The 16,193-nt window shown below is 44.8% G+C and overlaps 3 protein-coding genes across 3 annotated transcripts; 2 read left to right on the top strand and 1 right to left on the bottom strand.

Moving 5' to 3' along the window:
• Positions 1-643: 643 nt before the first annotated feature.
• On the top strand, positions 644-3,947 carry ccdc137 (coiled-coil domain containing 137). The gene is made up of 6 exons (XM_040191765.2): positions 644-1,022; positions 1,477-1,622; positions 1,734-1,944; positions 2,205-2,287; positions 2,675-2,754; positions 2,851-3,947. The coding sequence occupies exons 1-6, from the start codon at positions 952-954 to the stop codon at positions 3,073-3,075; spliced, it is 816 nt and encodes a 271-aa protein (XP_040047699.1). The 5' UTR covers positions 644-951; the 3' UTR covers positions 3,076-3,947.
• A 1,168-nt stretch (positions 3,948-5,115) lies between these two features.
• LOC120828280 (G-protein coupled receptor family C group 5 member C) lies at positions 5,116-8,788 on the bottom strand. The gene is made up of 4 exons (XM_040191764.2): positions 8,304-8,788; positions 6,605-7,581; positions 6,077-6,180; positions 5,116-5,984 (listed from the first exon to the last, which is right to left on the bottom strand). The coding sequence occupies exons 1-4, from the start codon at positions 8,312-8,314 to the stop codon at positions 5,886-5,888; spliced, it is 1,191 nt and encodes a 396-aa protein (XP_040047698.2). The 5' UTR covers positions 8,315-8,788; the 3' UTR covers positions 5,116-5,885.
• A 3,408-nt stretch (positions 8,789-12,196) lies between these two features.
• Positions 12,197-16,075, top strand: btbd17b (BTB (POZ) domain containing 17b). Its single transcript, XM_040191919.2, has 3 exons — positions 12,197-12,480; positions 13,831-14,116; positions 14,424-16,075. Exons 1-3 carry the CDS (start codon positions 12,393-12,395, stop codon positions 15,496-15,498), a joined length of 1,449 nt encoding a protein of 482 aa, XP_040047853.2. The 5' UTR covers positions 12,197-12,392; the 3' UTR covers positions 15,499-16,075.
• The last annotated feature ends 118 nt before the right edge of the window (positions 16,076-16,193 follow it).

The following is a 16,193-nucleotide window of genomic DNA, read 5'->3' on the forward strand; positions in this document are numbered from 1 at the left end:
CAGGAGGCATTTGGAAATATGCTGCTGGATTTTCTCAGATTACATTTTCTCTCCAACTGTTTTATGATGATGATGATAGAAAAGGGCATGAATGGCAAAAGTGTTCTCCTTTCCCATCAGCAGTCTTTGAGATTGAGTTGCATCAATTCATCTGATGGCTTAATACAGCTTCTCCCTGTAATATATTCCATTCATAAGCAAGCATGGGACACGCGCAGGGACACGCATCCACTTTCTTGTGGACTATTTAAACAATGTTTCTCTCGTTGACTCACAAACTCACCCTGATAATCTGCAACAAAATCACCCAAAACATGTGGATGTATTTTATTCCAATATTCTTTCTGGCCATTAAAGGGATTAATAATGATATCCTTCCAGTTTTCTCAATTTATCCACCTCTGAAGACCATGTAGGCTCATGCTAGAATCACGTATGACGTTCTGAATGCCACATGTTTGATACCTGACCAGGAGGATGCTGAATCAGATGGTGCAAACAGCTGATTGTAGGTTTGCAACCACTAATCATGCAAAATAATTTGATATGTTTAATGATCAAAACCACATTACAAAAGAATAATAATTATTCCTAAAACAAAGTGACATCTCGAAAGTGTCTTATATACTTTACCTTAGCATTGCCATCGCATGATACCCTATTTCACAACATTGAAAGAGGTCTGGGTCTCTCTCGACGCCATCTAGTGGTGTCACGTGGAAGCGCAAGCTACCAACGGGATGACGGAGCCTGCAAAGATCGTCTATTGTGAAGCCGAGGCACCGACCCCGGTGCCCGGAAATAGATACGGAGTAAGACCTCACTACTTCCGGTCTCCCACTATCCCTCGAGGTTAAGGTTTGTAGGTTAAAGGTTATACACGCTGCTCCACACGCGTGTTGTTGTTTTTTTATTGATAACTTGTAATCCGTTAAAATAAAGGGTAGCGACATGGGGAAGAACAAGAAGAACAAAAGCAACGAGTCAGTAAAACAAGCGGACAGGTCCGGCCAGCATTCAAGGTAACGTCGGGAAGCTAAAATGTAACAGGAAATGCTAGCTAACGTTAGCTCGTATTAGCTCCCGTTAGCTCCCACGTTAATCACGGTTCAACTGCTGCTTCGCGTTAAAAAAATTCTGATTCAACTGGTCAACGTAATCCTTTTAGTTAAGTTAATGCGAAGTGATGACACGCACCTGCATCACATAGCGTTGAGACATTGAAAGACTTCACTAAGTTAACGTTAGCCAACGTTGTGTTGCTTGCAGTTCTTGTGTTTACACTTCGTGAAACTAACGTTACTATATCCAACACTTGACACCCTTACGTTTTAACTTCAGATAAACTACTTTAAATTCGATTTCTGGATTTGTTCTGCAATTCTGAAGTAAACGTTTCTCCCCCTTACTACGTTGTTGGTGTGCACCAATACACAAAATGCCTGTAAACCTTTCTGTGGATTGTGTTTTGAACAGTGATAAGAGGCTCAAAGAGAGAGATGGAAAACCCAAGAAAGCCCAACCAGATCACATGGAACACATCCCCTTCAAACTGCGCGAGATCATGAAAAGCAAAGACCGGATGAAATCGGGATCCGTGAAGGCCAAAAAGGTCAAAGAAGGTGAACAGACGAGCTTCTTTGACATTACTTCATGTGATGCAAAGCTTTTTTTTTTTGTTTATAATTTTTGGGGGAACTTGTTTTGTGTCCCTTTTGCCATCGCATCTAAAGGTAAACCAGATGATCAGCTGATGGAAGACATCCCTGTCCCACATTTCAAGAGGGCAAATGCAGAGAGTGAGAAAGCGTATCTGCGACGCATGGAGAACGAGACGAAACACGTCCTCTTCCTCACCAACAACCAAGTGGACAGAAAGCCTGAGCTGGAAGTAGATGCCCAGGAGAGATCCGCGAACCAGGGCAAGTCTGAGAAAAAGAAGGAGTAAGTTGACCTTGCCTTGTGTTCAGTACTCTGATTAAATGCATTTGTGCTCTAATGGGATGGGAAAGTGGGGCCGACTCAAGTCAGTTGTACGCTATCATCCTGCTTATTGTATATACGGCTCAACTGGGTAAATTGTATTAGTTGTAATGTACCGTAACTGTTTATCAGCTGTGGTTACAATCTAAGTTTAAATTCAGCAAAAAGTGCTTTACTATTTCTTGTATATTATTACGTGATCTCTGCTTCCTTTGCTACAGGTACGATAAATTGAGAATAGAGAAGCTACACGAGAAAAAACTGAACAGACAAGTGGCCGAGATGGAGAAAGAGATGTTTATTGGTAAGTAATGTTTCCACGAGTTGTGATGCATGAAAGGAGGTAGGTTCCATCTCTGAGGGTTCTTCGAAGATCTAAGGAACAGCCTGGCTTTATATTAACAAGGGATCTTTAGTCGTGAGGTAGGACGAGGCACATATTCATACATAAACGCTTGCAACGGGATAGATATATCTAGTCATTTGGAGAAAGTCGTACAAGATACCTGCGTTCCTTCACGCTGCATGAGAGAGGCATCAAAATCTTGGATGGACAGCTAATCCTCTATATTTATTTTTAGTTTATGTCCCCGGAGACAAGACTAGCTAATTCAAGTGTATTTAAAGCTGCAGTTTTTTTAATATATATATGATGTGTGGATAATGTGACCTCGTATTATTTTCTTTGTAGATACCGTTCCCTTCGGTGAAGTTGCAATGGCCCCACCGTCTTTAAGTGCCAAACCCAAGAAAGCTCCGGTCAAATCTCAGGTAACCCCCTAAGTAATCCCAACGTCACGATGGCGATCTTCCTGCTTGAATGAGCGCTAACCGCCATTGTTTTTCTCCCCCGGCGACATCGTCCAGCAACCACCGAAGGGGCTGCTTCTCAACTCTCTCCTGGGCCGCGCGGTGGTCCCCACGGCCAAGCCCTCCATGGCCAGACAGAGGATCGTGGAGGAGGAGAGGGAGCGGGTGGTGGAGGCTTACCGTCTTCTCAAGAAACGGAAGCAGCAGCAGCGCGTGGACCTGACGGCCAATCTGGAAAAACTGAAGAACCCCTCGGGGACGTTCCCCGGCGAGGAAACCTAAGTCGGCGCGGAGGCAGAGAAACTGAATCGCGGCGCGGGGTAGCGGTCGTCAGACTGTTTGTGTCGCGTGACCCTGGAACCGCCTCGCGTGACGTAGCCAATCGGGGGGGGGAGAGAGAGAGAGAGAGGCGAAACCGTCGCATCGGCCGGCCACGGTGTGTAAGCAGGGACTGACTTTCGCCTGCAGCCTCCAGTGCTGCATGTCCAGCTTAACATGGAACAGGGTGCCTGTATGTGTCTTAAGAAGACGACAAAGTGATCCCACCGAAATGATTACATCCAGACCAGGGACTTTTGTTTAATTATGCCACCTGTTTTTATGTTTGCTTCTTTTTCATTTGTTGTTACGACTATGACGTCACATGTTACGTGGTAGAGCGTAAATTCAGGAGACCATGTCAAGGCTAAAATAAAGATTCAACTGTTGCATCCCCTGCTGTGTTGCCACTAGATGGCAGTCTGCGCGCAGAAAGCTCCTTTCATGATGTTTGTGTGGTGAACTGTCAGAATATGAAGACTAAAGACAAGTTATTCCTCATTATAAATGTGAATTTATGGCCGTAGACTTTAAATACCTTCAAACCATGTCTCCCCTTTTTTTTTTTCTTCTTCTTCCCTGGGATCAATAAATTCCATCAACCCTTTTGGGGCATTAGAGCCTGGCACCGCTGTACATATTTAATCCGTGAACAGGGCCTTTTTGTTTCGATGGTATTCTTTGGGACAAACTTGCAAATTCTGATTTGTTTGTTGAACAACTTCCTCTTCTTAAATCCTCGCCAATCTCACAGCAAACATTACACTGATAATTGCTTTTTTTTTGTGACAATATTGATGCGCTGAATAGTAACACCAGATGGTTTTACCTGTTAATACTGACTCCCTGTTTGGTCTATCGGTTCAGTCACTTCTGTTTGATCAGGTTTTTTTTTTTGTTGGGTCTGTGTTTGTCCAATGAGTGTTGTCACAGTGACGAGGAAATGCATTAAGTGGGGACAGCTGCTTGGGATTGGTAGTGCTGAGCTCAACCGCCAATGGTCATTTACCCCGGCGCCCATGTGCACGAGACAGCTATCTGCATTCCCAAGGGATTTAGAGCTAGTACATGTCACAGAGAGCTGCTGCTCGAGTCGCTGGTGATGAATCAACGTTTAATACACCTAATCCTATACACTTCAAATAAAGAGTGTGTCAAGGTTAACCCCATAGTGAGGCGCACGGTAACGTTGGTGCAGCGCTAACCCCCGGGCAGGTAAGATTATGTTGGAACTGCGATAACTTTCCAAGAAGCTGCTGAGTGCTCTTTTGTTTACATTTAGATACGCTTTTCCTGCTCTGTGTTCACAATAAGGTCATTAGACAAAACTGCAGAGCTTTTTATGCAGCTCTTTGGGTCCAGTGTCCAGATTTTTTTCATGGTGGCAGGGGAAACGCTGCACAACACATGTGTTGCGTTGGATATTGCTAATTAGCCTGGATATTTTCCAGGTTGTGAGCAATTTCTTTTCCTGAGTAGCGGCTGCTGACGCAGTGCATGGTGGGAGTAATTGGGGGGGGGGGCTACTCGGCCTGCTGCTGGGCAGCCACATATCAATCTGAAGCTCCTAACGTGTGTATGTACGTGTGAGTGTGGCATATCGCGTGTTAATAATTGTTCCTCTCCCTGTGGAGAGAGGGAACAACTCTAACAACGGTGTGGTGATGGTGTTTGCAGCCACTCAGCTTCCTGTGCAACCAACATGCGTGCAGAGAAGGCACCTGGCCGCCTTCCACGAGTTCTGCTGTCACACAATGCCGGTTTTTATGACATTGTGCATCAACTTACAGTCCCAAACTGCTCACAGCATCCACTCATTATTACATTCCTTCTTCCGCTGTTTGGTTATCAATCCCACCCTGTCGCTCAGGGCCGTAAAAGCTTATCAAAACCAACATATGTAAATAACTTGTCTGAATATTGCGCGCACTTCCTCTTGTATTCCCCCACATTTGCATCCTCAAAAATTGATGCTGGTAAGAATTCAAAGATCTACAGGGGAATGGTATTTAAGTAACCTTTTATATGTTGAGTTAAATACTTTTACATTAGATTACAGGTTTTAAAAGTCAATTATTTTGCTTTCATACTAAGTCTGAATCATATCACAATCATATCTCTTTGGTCACATGTGAACAAAGTATAGTTTACAACAGATTAACTAATTAGTCGGTTGATTTGTGATAACTAAAAGCATATTGGTGGAAAAAAAACAACTTTCAGAGTTTGTAAATAAAAAGTACATGTATGTATATTTGCTTAATTGTAGACTTTTTGCTTTCCAGGGCACCTAACTTGTTTCTTGTTTTTCCCCCATCAACCCTCTGTAGGTCAGAATGTTTACATAGTTCCACTTTGAGATATCATCTTTGTATTAATGTAAAAAGATATAATCATTGCTTTTCCATAGAGGTATAAAAACACTGCTTTTTCTCTCAGTTGTCTCTTTGAGATTCGGGCCATAAGTAAGCAAAGCTGGTTTTAGTTTGCGTTAATAGGCTGTTGGGCCTGTATAGTTAAAATGACAATGAACATTGAATAGAAAACCTTATTTAAGCATAACAGCCTCACTGCTGCCCATGCAACCAATATTATTGGTGCCTTTTTAATCTTTTACAAATGACACTCGGTCCAGACGACATGAGAGAAAATAAAGTACAAAACAAAGTGAGAGGAGCTGGTTCAAACTACTGCGAGCTCAGGAAGAGAAAGGAGGCCTACGTTACATTTGATACAAGGCATTGTGAGTGGAGACCTATCGCCCCAGAGAGCCCTCAGGGCGACGAGGGCCGCATGGGCCGACGCAGGGAGCTGTCGCTTCCTTGGCTCGGAGAGGGGTCCGGAGCCCAAGGCGTCATGGCGCCCTGGTCCATCTGCGGAAACACACAGAGATGCGATTGTTTCAGCAGTTGTGACGGAGCGGGTGTGTTCCACGTGTGTGTGATGTGATGTCGCCTGGTCTCACCTTGGTCAGACCCCTGGCGATCAGGGCTAGTTCAGTGGGCTGGTACACGCAGCTTCGTAGCCGACCGTTGTAAGCGCCATATGGAGACACGGGCTTTGTGGGTTCTGGAGAAAGAAAAGGTGGAGGAGGAGGACAATTGAAAAAAATCAACGGTTTGTTTGAGAGGATCGTCCAGTCCATTAGTTTGCATCCCTTGGCTCGAGATCCACATTATCCCTTCTCATTGTGTAAAACACTAAAGTCGCCGTAGCAACACATTTAGTTCCACTGAACCGTGGCGTGATTCAATATTTGCTGCGTCTGTGGGGATAAATCAGACGCCTTGCACGAGTCGGGTGTTGTCACTCTTTAAAAAAACCCGTTACTATATTCTGTTACTCTGCTTGACTCGAGGTGAATGGCTAAAGCGTATGAGCCTAAATTCGCCATTTAATTGGACCGCTGTCCTCCACACTCATTTACATTCTTAAATGTGAGGATTTAGCCTTCATCTATATATAATGTAGCTGTCATTGTGTCATGCATTACCCATTGGAGGCTCATCCATAGTAAAGGCAGTATTCTCCATGTACAGGTTCTGCTTTGGTGGCTCCGGCTCCTTAAGGATGTTGTCATAACGGACGCTCCCGGCGGGATAAACGGGATCTGCATCGATCGGCAGCTCCTGATCTGGGTCCTCCTGGGTCAGGAAGCAGATTTCTGGGATGGCGTAGAGGACGAGGAACACCCAGGCATTGGACACCACGGCTACGGCCAGAGTTGGATCGTCCCAGCCGGGATTCTCGAGGACTTGGTTCCCATAGACGTACATGACGATCCAAGCTACCCAGATAGCCACGCTGAAGATCCCAGAGACCAGGATGAAGGCTCCATCTCGCCGCCACCGGGCCTGCTTGTGCGCCAGTGAGGGCACAGCGGTCAGCATCACCGCCAGCAGCAGAGCCATGACGTAGATCAGTGCCATCACAAAGTCGCGGTTAGCGATGCTGCAGGACAGGTCGGGGACGTCGACCGGGCTCCTGGCCACGGTGATGACGAGCCACTCGGTGTTGATGATCACCTCGACCATCCACAGACCCAGGGCACCCAGGCACAGCATCCAGCTCCTGGGGCCCCGGCCCTTCCGCTCCACCAGGGCGAGCCACAGCGCGTGCATCACCAGGCAGGCCAGGCAGCCCGAGAACAGCACTCCGAAGAGGAACCGCCGAGCGGCACAGCTGGTGGAGTAGCGCTCCACGACGAAGGCGAATGTGAGCCCAAAGAGTCCCAGCGTGAAGACCAGCACGCCGGCCTGCAGGGCCACCGTACCTTTTCTCTTCTTGTCGGTGACAAACGGTAAGCTGGCCATGAGGACGACCAACAGAATGAAGGAGGTCACCACGCCAGCAGCGGCAAACGCCTCCACTACGACCCCCCACACTGTAGTCAGGTCACACAGGTTGTAATATATGGAGCTGATGTCGGAACCACATCCCTTTGGAACGCCGGTCGGTGCCGTGGCTTCACTGAGGAGAATTTTTTTTAAACATAGGAGCCGCAAAAAAATACAGTTTAATATACGTGGATGGAAAGACAATCAAATTATGTTTACTTTGCATTACTGTGTCATGCACATAAATGACTAAACCAGTTTTACTGTGTTGTGCTTACATTGAATGTCCATGGAAGTAAATTCAATCAAGTGTCTGGACTGGAGAATCCAAAATTTACAGCGATTTGTCCCCCCATTATTTAATGATAACATGGAACCTTGTTGGATAATATAATAATAACCCCACCCTTTACAACACAGAGGTATCATTTTAACATTTCCACAAATCGAGTACCATCACTCACACAGCAGCCCACCGATTAAATTAGGACCATTTTCAGTTTTAATTCCTACAATTACATATGTCAATCTAATAATATTTCTCTATACTAAAACTGATCAAAGAACATTGGCTACACTGGCCGGTAACTCTGAAAAGTCTTATGTGATTCTGAAGTTTTGAAGCAAACTGAGACGTTAATTACCCCCGGAATTTAGTTTTAGATGCATAAACCATAAAAAAATAAACCAATCGGATTATTTGTCACGAAGCTGCAACAGACACGCCCTTAAATAACAAAAGTTGTAATTTTGTTACTTTAGGTCGCAGGTGTTAAAGTTATAACAGCATACGGCCACAGAGAGTAATAGAATAATAATAATAATACTAATAATGATATTGCCGGTAGGACTTACGTGGACGACATGATGACGGAGAGCAGCTCCAGCAGGTGACAGGTGGATTTACTCCCTCGAGCACTGCGCCCTCAAATGATCACCTAATGACAGACGGATTGTTGTTGTTGTTGTTGTTGTTGTGTGTCCTCCATCACGTCCACTCCATCCCGGCCGTTAATGATCCGTGTTGTAATGAGCGTTACAAAAAAAAAAAAAAAAGGGTGCCAGTTTTCCCTTCGACTTCTTCCTTTTTCCGTGAAGGGAAAACGTTGGAACGAGGCGATCGGCTCAGACGCCTCCGCCGGTCATCCGGTCTCTCGTGCAGCTTTGCATATTCGGTGAGATTACGGGTCCCGGCCTACAGCCCGTTCGCTGCAGGCTGCTTACTCGCAAACAAAGGGGCCACTCAAGTCCCCCGAGTGAGACGTTAACCTGATGTGCACGACCTGCATGCAAACCGTGACAGGTTGCACACTTTGAGCTCAGACACAATGGAGATGAATGACTTTTAACGGTTGTTGAGTCAATTTGATCCGTTGTGTGATTGTTCGTTAAAAGTGTAGTTGTGTTAAAAAAAAACACTCCCGTGATTTGATTAACTGTTTCAACAGTTGGATACAGCTCTTTTGCAATTACTTTACACATAAATGACTTCAAAATACACTTTAAGACAGTACAATACTGTATTTCTATATATAAAATGGGTGATTTGCAGAAGTTCAAAGACATTCAATAGTGCAAAAAGCTTGGTTCAACATTATCAATGTCCTTCAAAATGTATTTATTTATTTAACAACTGTTGTAATTTATTACAACACACATGTACAGACATGTAGAAAGTATAAAGGATTGATTACTGCAGGCCAAAGCAAATGATCCAAGCAGCATTTGTAAATGAATGATATCCCAAGCTTTTTGATCCATAGTGAATTGATGTCACTGTGCTCAAATGATATCATATTTGTACTCTCAATTATATACAGGAAAAAATCATCATAAATTGTTTTTTTAGTTTGGATCGCATTCAATAATTAAATGATACTTCATACAAAAGCAACACTGCATCTGTAGAAATCCAGTGACTCTTGAGTCTTTCCCTTCTTAAGCTTAAGTACTTGAGGGCAGTCACCAGTTTGCAGAGCCACCTGGTGGAAAATATTGTTACAGGAGAGATTGACGCCTGTGTTTCATAATCCATTGAGACCGCACAGAAAAAACAAACGGATTTTGTTATTGATTTCTTGCAGGCCATGCCACTTAACAACCATTGGACAAAAGGAACATTGACAGATGTCATTGATTTAAAGCTTTTAAATTGGGTTCACTCAGTAAAATGTATAAATATTCAGGGGTCTGAAACTATGACTCTTTGTCTTCATATATATTGAAAATCCCCAAAACTTCCTCAAATATATAGATCTATTTTTCCTCACTTTCACTTTCTGTTTGCTGGTTCCTTTATTTTTAAACTAACCCATGTCACAACCCGGCACATGGAAGGTGACAAACAAGGAGGGGGTTTTATTCGAAAACAAACCAAAGTATGACTATACAACGGAAAATAAACTGGTGAAGTGTGAAAGTAGGCATATGAGGGGTGTAGTGGAAATGCATGGATGCATATAAGAAGTGTAGGTGTTGAGCGGTGTACTTAAACAAAACGCATACTCTACCAAAGACTGAATCAAAATGGTGCTGGTAGGTAGGTAGGTAGGTAGGTAGATAGGTAGAGAGAGAGAGAGAGAGAGAGAGAGCAAGCAGGCTGCTCATCAGGAACTTTAACACCTGGCTAGCTCCACCCACAGGTGCAACCTGTCACCTTAACAGGTCTCCTCCAGCTCCACCCGTCTCCAATCTGCAAACAAGAACATAGCGAAGGAGACAGGGGGGCCCAGAGGGCCGTAACACCCATAGCCTTATATTACTAACCCATGGCATTATATTTTATTTTAATCCTCTTGCACTGTCTTACCGTCTGCTGTGATGCACCAACCGCCATGTCAAATTCCCTGTATGTCTGACATATTATGGCAATAAATGTTTCCTGATTCCTCATATAGTTGTGAAAGAAAATGTCGCAAATAAAAAGCCCCAATAATAGATTTGCTGTGTAGGTACCCCAGATATTCTTTGAAACGTCAGTGTGAGACCTTTCAACAGAAGGCAATGTGGGTTTTATACATTTGATAAGACACATCCAACATGTGAAACGTGTGATTAAATCAGATGTCCTTTGTGTCATGTTTTGGAGACCTGGTTATGTGGGGCAAACCCTCAGGGTTCAGCAGAGTAAGGTCATCCAGGACGCCTTGCTGAAGCTCACTCTGGCAGACAGCCTGCACTAAACGTACTGTTTATACCGCATGATGGAGCCCCCTGCTGTGCATCGATCCCCCCCGATGGATCCCGTCCCGAGGGGCGCTCGCACAGGCCCAGCAGCTCGTCAATCTGTCCCGTTGCACTGTTGTCCTCATGGCGGATTCTTAAACAGGAGCTAATCTCAAAGGAGAGAGCAATGTGACCTTAACGAAGGGCACGCCGTTCTCACTCATAAAGAGGGCTTTGTTTTTGTTTTCTCATTCCATTACGCATGCTCAACTTTGTGTATACAGCTATTCTTTGAGCTGTAAACCAGTATATCAGTATTTACATAAAGCGCATCATTTTTTTGTTGTGTGCAGCGTCAAGGAAGTAAAACAAATAAAGCGTGGCACCATTCCCAGCGTGATCCAGTATCTTGTCGTAGTTTTGTCCTTTTTCTGGCAGCAGGTTTTTATCAGAGCACCTCAGCAGCACATTGTCTCCTCCGACAACCTGTCAGGTTATTCTTAGCAGAGACTCATTCTCCTGCATTTTTTGCGCGGCGGCCCTCGGAGCAACACCACAAACCCCGATTCACTCTGAAAGGACGTCTCTGCCTGTCTGTCTGTCCGCTGTCTGTCACTTTGCAGCACGTTAGTATGACTATCATGATTGGGCTGATGGCCTGGTCAGATTAAATGATTTCAGAAACATGCATCAGATCATTACTGATGACATCTTTTTGCGAAGATTTGAAGTCCCTTCATTCACTGTCCCATCTCTGACAGATCAATGCTAATTGAGGGATACAGAAAGGGCCACTGCAAACCTCTCTTTGCGCTGTTGGCCTGAGGCCGTGTTATTGCTGTTTCACATTGAAGCTTTTTTGGGGGGGTTATTTTATTCTATGATGTGTGTCTCTCTCGTGACACCGAGGCTGTTGGGCTCACTTTGAGTCGTCACAGCATCACGTATTGATTATCATAGCTGGGAGAACAGTATGTTCCATATCCAGCTGGAATTTTGTTCCACAAACCATTTGCCCTTTGTGAGGTTTGCGATGCAACAACTGGACTTTGAATATGTACCGTAGCGGTATGTGACTGCATGAAATCGTGATTGGCAGTAGGAGTTGATCAACAGAGCGTGGCTTTAATTGACTAGCGGACCAATGAAATCATCCTTCCATTAGTGAGATTAAGATGCCGTCAGAGGAATAATTTATCCCAGTTCAAAAACACATTACAAAATGAGTTATGAAATCTGACTGTCACACTTATTACTACCTCAATTATTTATGGCAGATAGCCTCAGTGGCAACTTCCTCTGATTAATTGACTCATTACAGGATGCTGATTGACATTTTATTCAACATTTTGCAGTCCAGAGATTTGCCGCATCCTTAGTGCCATTAAAATATGAAACTATGTTGCCATCGATTGTTGACACCACATTAGTTTTTGAATTAAAAAAAACCCCAAACAAACATTAAACCGCGTCCATGGTTGGCCCGGTGCCAACGATCAATGCCATGCAACTTCCAAAAGGGAGGAATTCCAAATCAAAGCTGTCGCCATAGCAACGCCCCCGCCAGATTCCACCAATCAAGGGAGTCCGTGGGGTTGCGAGATGCGCCAGGGGAAGGCCAGCGTCCTACATAAAGAGTGCGGGACGGGGAGCCGGACGGCGCGCGCGGGGCAACAACACCTTTCTGCAAGCACACCGCCAAGACACAGCAGCGAGAGGAAGAGTCGGGAGAAGGGTGGCACAGAGGGAGGAAGAGAGCCAAGGAATAACTGAGAAGATATGGTTCGCTCATGTGGACAAGGGATCCCTGCCTGGGCCTATGTGGGCGCCCTGTTCCTCTTAATCCACTCTGTCACAGTTGGAGGAGGTAAGATAACAAAAGGAATAAGCACTTTTAACTGATTGCAATCGAAGAGCCATTTGACCGTGTGAATCTTTTTTTCTGTGTTTTTTCAAATTTGATATATCCTAAATAGTAAACTGCGTTGTTCTATTTCAATCCAGCTTCCCCCACATTATCAGTGGGTAGTAGAGCACGGCATGAATGCGTGGCTCGCACTCGGCCTCAGGGCAGGGGATGGGTGTTCATCTATTCTACTTATCCCGTCCTCATGTATCTGTCTGCCGGGTGCAGAGTAAGAGAGGCAAGTCCATTTGCTGCCTGGCATCGTGCCGGCTCAGTGATACAGTACATGCGCAGGAGGAAAGGAAAGCTTTTCTTGCTTCTTAAATGAGATCTGACTTTGACTGGTTCTGACCACGGCCTCTGAAGGCCACATTCTTGTGCATATTGGATTCCGTTTGAAATTCCTTAGAAGCACACACTGATCTGAAATGTAGGGAATGGGTATAAAATGAGTTATTCAATGTTTTCAGCTGTTCTCAGCTTGGGTAGGAAGATAAATTAAAAAATTCTTGTTTGCAACTTAAAAAAAAAAAAATCTAAAATGTCTTGATTGTGTTTTTTTCTTTCAGAATATATACATAAAAACATATATACTGTTTCCCCAGTTATAATGACTTGGGTAATTTTTCAATTGGCTTCAGTCTGCCAAAACCATTTGGCCAGCCGGGTGCTGGCGGACTAATTGGAAAAAGGCTATTTGAACTCGGGGCGCTTGATTGTGGTCGAGATATGAGGACTAAGACATTCCAAGGAGCCAAATGTGCTCCCTCTGTGTCTCATTAAACCCCCCCTCACCCTCCCTGTAATAGGCCAACCACGCTGCCGATGGCGGAATGGAAACAGCAGCTTGTCATGCTGAGTCTTTCATGTCGGATTCTCCAGTATGTGACTCTTGTACTTGCGCACATGAAGGCCCATAGAAGCAGCCATCTGCAGTGGTCCCGCAAAGTCAGGATTCTTCTCTGTGCGCCTTGTGTCGAGGGTTTTCTGAGTAGGCCACCTGGCTCGTTAATTGAAACCAGAAGAACAGAATAATGTGCAAGTGTGCTATTTTTTTTCTAACGCATATTCTGAGTTGCGGTTTAGTCGATGATGTAGGGAACAAAAATCTGATGTAAGAAACAAAGTAAACAAATTCCTCTGTGAAATCTTGGAAAGCAGAGTCAGAATGACGCAAACTACGGCGGTGAGAATTCCTGATATATAAATAAATATATATACATAAATAGCTGAAACTAACTCATTTAAATATCAAATTTTTCTACGCGTGAAGTGTTACTAGTTCATCATCTTTCACTTTCTTTTCCACAGCTGCCCTGAAGCAGGAGGTGGCGTTGGACAGTGGGGCCACGGTGCTGAATCACTCCATGAGTTTGGTGCAGCGTATGGAGACCTTGCTCGCCCTGGGCAACAGCAGTGACGTCACCCTCAAAGTGCAGACCATCAACACGGACGAGGTGAAGGTGATCCAGGCCCACAGCCTGGTCCTCTCGCTGCAGAGTGACGTGTTTGAGGAAATGCTGCTCAGTCGCAACGGCAGCGCGGTATTTTTGAGGGAGACGGCCGAATGCGCAGCCGTCTTTGACAAGTTTGTCAGGTGAGGGAGACTCGCGGTTGTGATCGTTTGTTCAAAGACTGAGCTGTAGAGGCGTTTATAGTTTCCACAAGTATGAAGTTCCGCAGTATTTTGGATGCTCCAAAGGGAAAGGCAAATTCTTGGGAAATATTCTAAAATTATTCTTGCCGCTTGTGGCTTACAGTTAAAAATCGCAGAGTGTGGGTTTATTCAGTGAGTCAGATGTTAGAGGAAACAAATAAGTAGCATGACTTGCTGAGAGGTATTTTGTATGTATTTATTTGAAATGTCCTTAGATGACTATTCCAGCTGTGTTTTTCTCTTGCAGGTATCTGTACTGTGGTGACATCTCAGTGCGGCTGGATCAGGCCATTTCTCTGCACAAGCTGGCCAGCAAGTATCACGTGTGGGATTTGCAACAAGGTCTGACCCAGTATATGACCCAACATCTGTCTAGTGATTCGCCCACGGGCCATGTGATCGGTTGGTACAACTACGCGTTGCAAATTGGGGACGTTGTCCTGCGGGACAGCTGCCTGCAGTACCTTTCCTGGAACCTGTCGTCTGTGCTGCAGAGCGGAGAATGGGGCTCCATCAGTGAGGACCTGCTCCTCTCCTTGCTCCAGCGTTCTGACCTCATTCTGCAGAGTGAGCTGGAGCTTTACGAGGCCCTGGAGGCCTGGATTAGCCAGAACAAGCCTGTCAGTTCGACGATCGAAAGCGCCTTAAGGGCTGTTCGATACGGCATGATTCCCCCTCAGCACCTCTTCCGTCTTCAGAAGCAATCCCCCCTCCTTCAGAAGCATTACGAGTCCATCCGGGATCTACTCTACCTAGCTTTCCAATTTCACTCGGCTTCACCTATACAATTGGCCAAGTACTTTGATGTCAACTGCAGTATTTTCACCCCGCGTAACTACCTGTCAATCTCCTGGGGTTCCCCATGGCTCCTCAATAACCCCACCCGCGATGACCGCAGCTTTAGCTTCCAGACCCAGCTCGGGCCCAGCGGCCATGATTCCAGCAAGAGAGTGACCTGGAACGCCCTTTTCTCCCCTCGCTGGCTCCCACTCAGCGCCAGGTCAACCTACACAGAGATGGGCGCCATGCAGCCCACACGCACAGATGCCGGTCGACCCCGCATCATCGTAACACCTGCCACCTCTAGTCCAGACTTTGCCGGCGTGAGCTTCCAGAAGACGGTGATCGTGATGGCAAGGCAGCAAGGAAAAGTGGTGGTTCGGCACGTCTACAACTTCCACCAAAGCACAGAGGAGGCCGGAGACTTCCTGGTCGACGCCGACCTGCAGAGACGCGTGTCAGAGTACCTGATTGACAGCTCCCTCTATCTGCACGTTGTAATAAAACCTCTCTACCACTCTCTCATTGTGTCAAGGAAGTAAACGCCTGGAATATGGTGTGACGTTATCGTTATACACCCTGCACCATCATTCCAAAGAAATCTCATAGCACGTGTTTAGGCATCCAGTGACGGGTGTGATCTCTATTTTGCACGAAGCTACAAGGAAGCTTTTCCAATATAACTCCTCAGAAGTGATGGTCACAATGATGATGCTTTTTTTTTTTGAGTATTTATGCATACTAGAAAAAACAGAACAAAAAAAATCTATTGTACTGTATTTGTTCAGTTATTCTGTAGTCAGGCAGTTTGTTCCTTGGATGTATGTGATAGTTAATGTTGTTTGCAGAGGTACTGTAGGAATTTTGATTAAAAAAAACGTGTTTGTTTTGCATTTCACTATCTAGCAGTGGAATATAGATATTTAGTTCATTACACCTATATCCTGTTCAATCCTGCAATATACTTGTTAGTTGTTTACATAACAAAATGTGTAATTTGAAGTGCAATCCCACTTGTATGCTCTGGATGATTTGTATGACAGTGCGTCCTCTATTTCTTATTCATTGTTGTACCCTCGTTTTATCTCCCTTTTAAATAAACTGTATGTGTAAGTATGTGATTTTTGTCCTAATACAACTAAAAGATTATTGAAATACAACAACTAAAAGGCTGCATTGATTAAATTACAAACACAGTGGCTTATCTTACTGTAGTTAGAATTGTTTGATTAGGGTG

This window comes from Gasterosteus aculeatus, chromosome 11 (genome assembly GCF_964276395.1).
Source record: "Gasterosteus aculeatus chromosome 11, fGasAcu3.hap1.1, whole genome shotgun sequence".
NCBI lineage: Eukaryota > Metazoa > Chordata > Actinopteri > Perciformes > Gasterosteidae > Gasterosteus > Gasterosteus aculeatus.

Bases quoted from the DNA above. Each gene is read 5' to 3' on its own strand.
- ccdc137 (XM_040191765.2), top strand. From the start codon at position 952: ATGGGGAAGAACAAGAAGAACAAAAGCAACGAGTCAGTAAAACAAGCG. The intron at 1,945-2,204 runs GTAAGTTGACCT...CCTTTGCTACAG, and splicing joins AAGTCTGAGAAAAAGAAGGA to GTACGATAAATTGAGAATAG. The intron at 2,755-2,850 runs GTAACCCCCTAA...GACATCGTCCAG, and splicing joins AAGCTCCGGTCAAATCTCAG to CAACCACCGAAGGGGCTGCT.
- btbd17b (XM_040191919.2), top strand. From the start codon at position 12,393: ATGGTTCGCTCATGTGGACAAGGGATCCCTGCCTGGGCCTATGTGGGC. The intron at 12,481-13,830 runs GTAAGATAACAA...TCTTTTCCACAG, and splicing joins CTCTGTCACAGTTGGAGGAG to CTGCCCTGAAGCAGGAGGTG. The intron at 14,117-14,423 runs GTGAGGGAGACT...TTTCTCTTGCAG, and splicing joins GTCTTTGACAAGTTTGTCAG to GTATCTGTACTGTGGTGACA.
- LOC120828280 (XM_040191764.2), bottom strand. The intron at 6,181-6,604 runs GTAATGCATGAC...TTCTTTCTCCAG, and splicing joins TATGGATGAGCCTCCAATGG to AACCCACAAAGCCCGTGTCT. The intron at 5,985-6,076 runs GTGAGACCAGGC...GTGTTTCCGCAG, and splicing joins TCGCCAGGGGTCTGACCAAG to ATGGACCAGGGCGCCATGAC.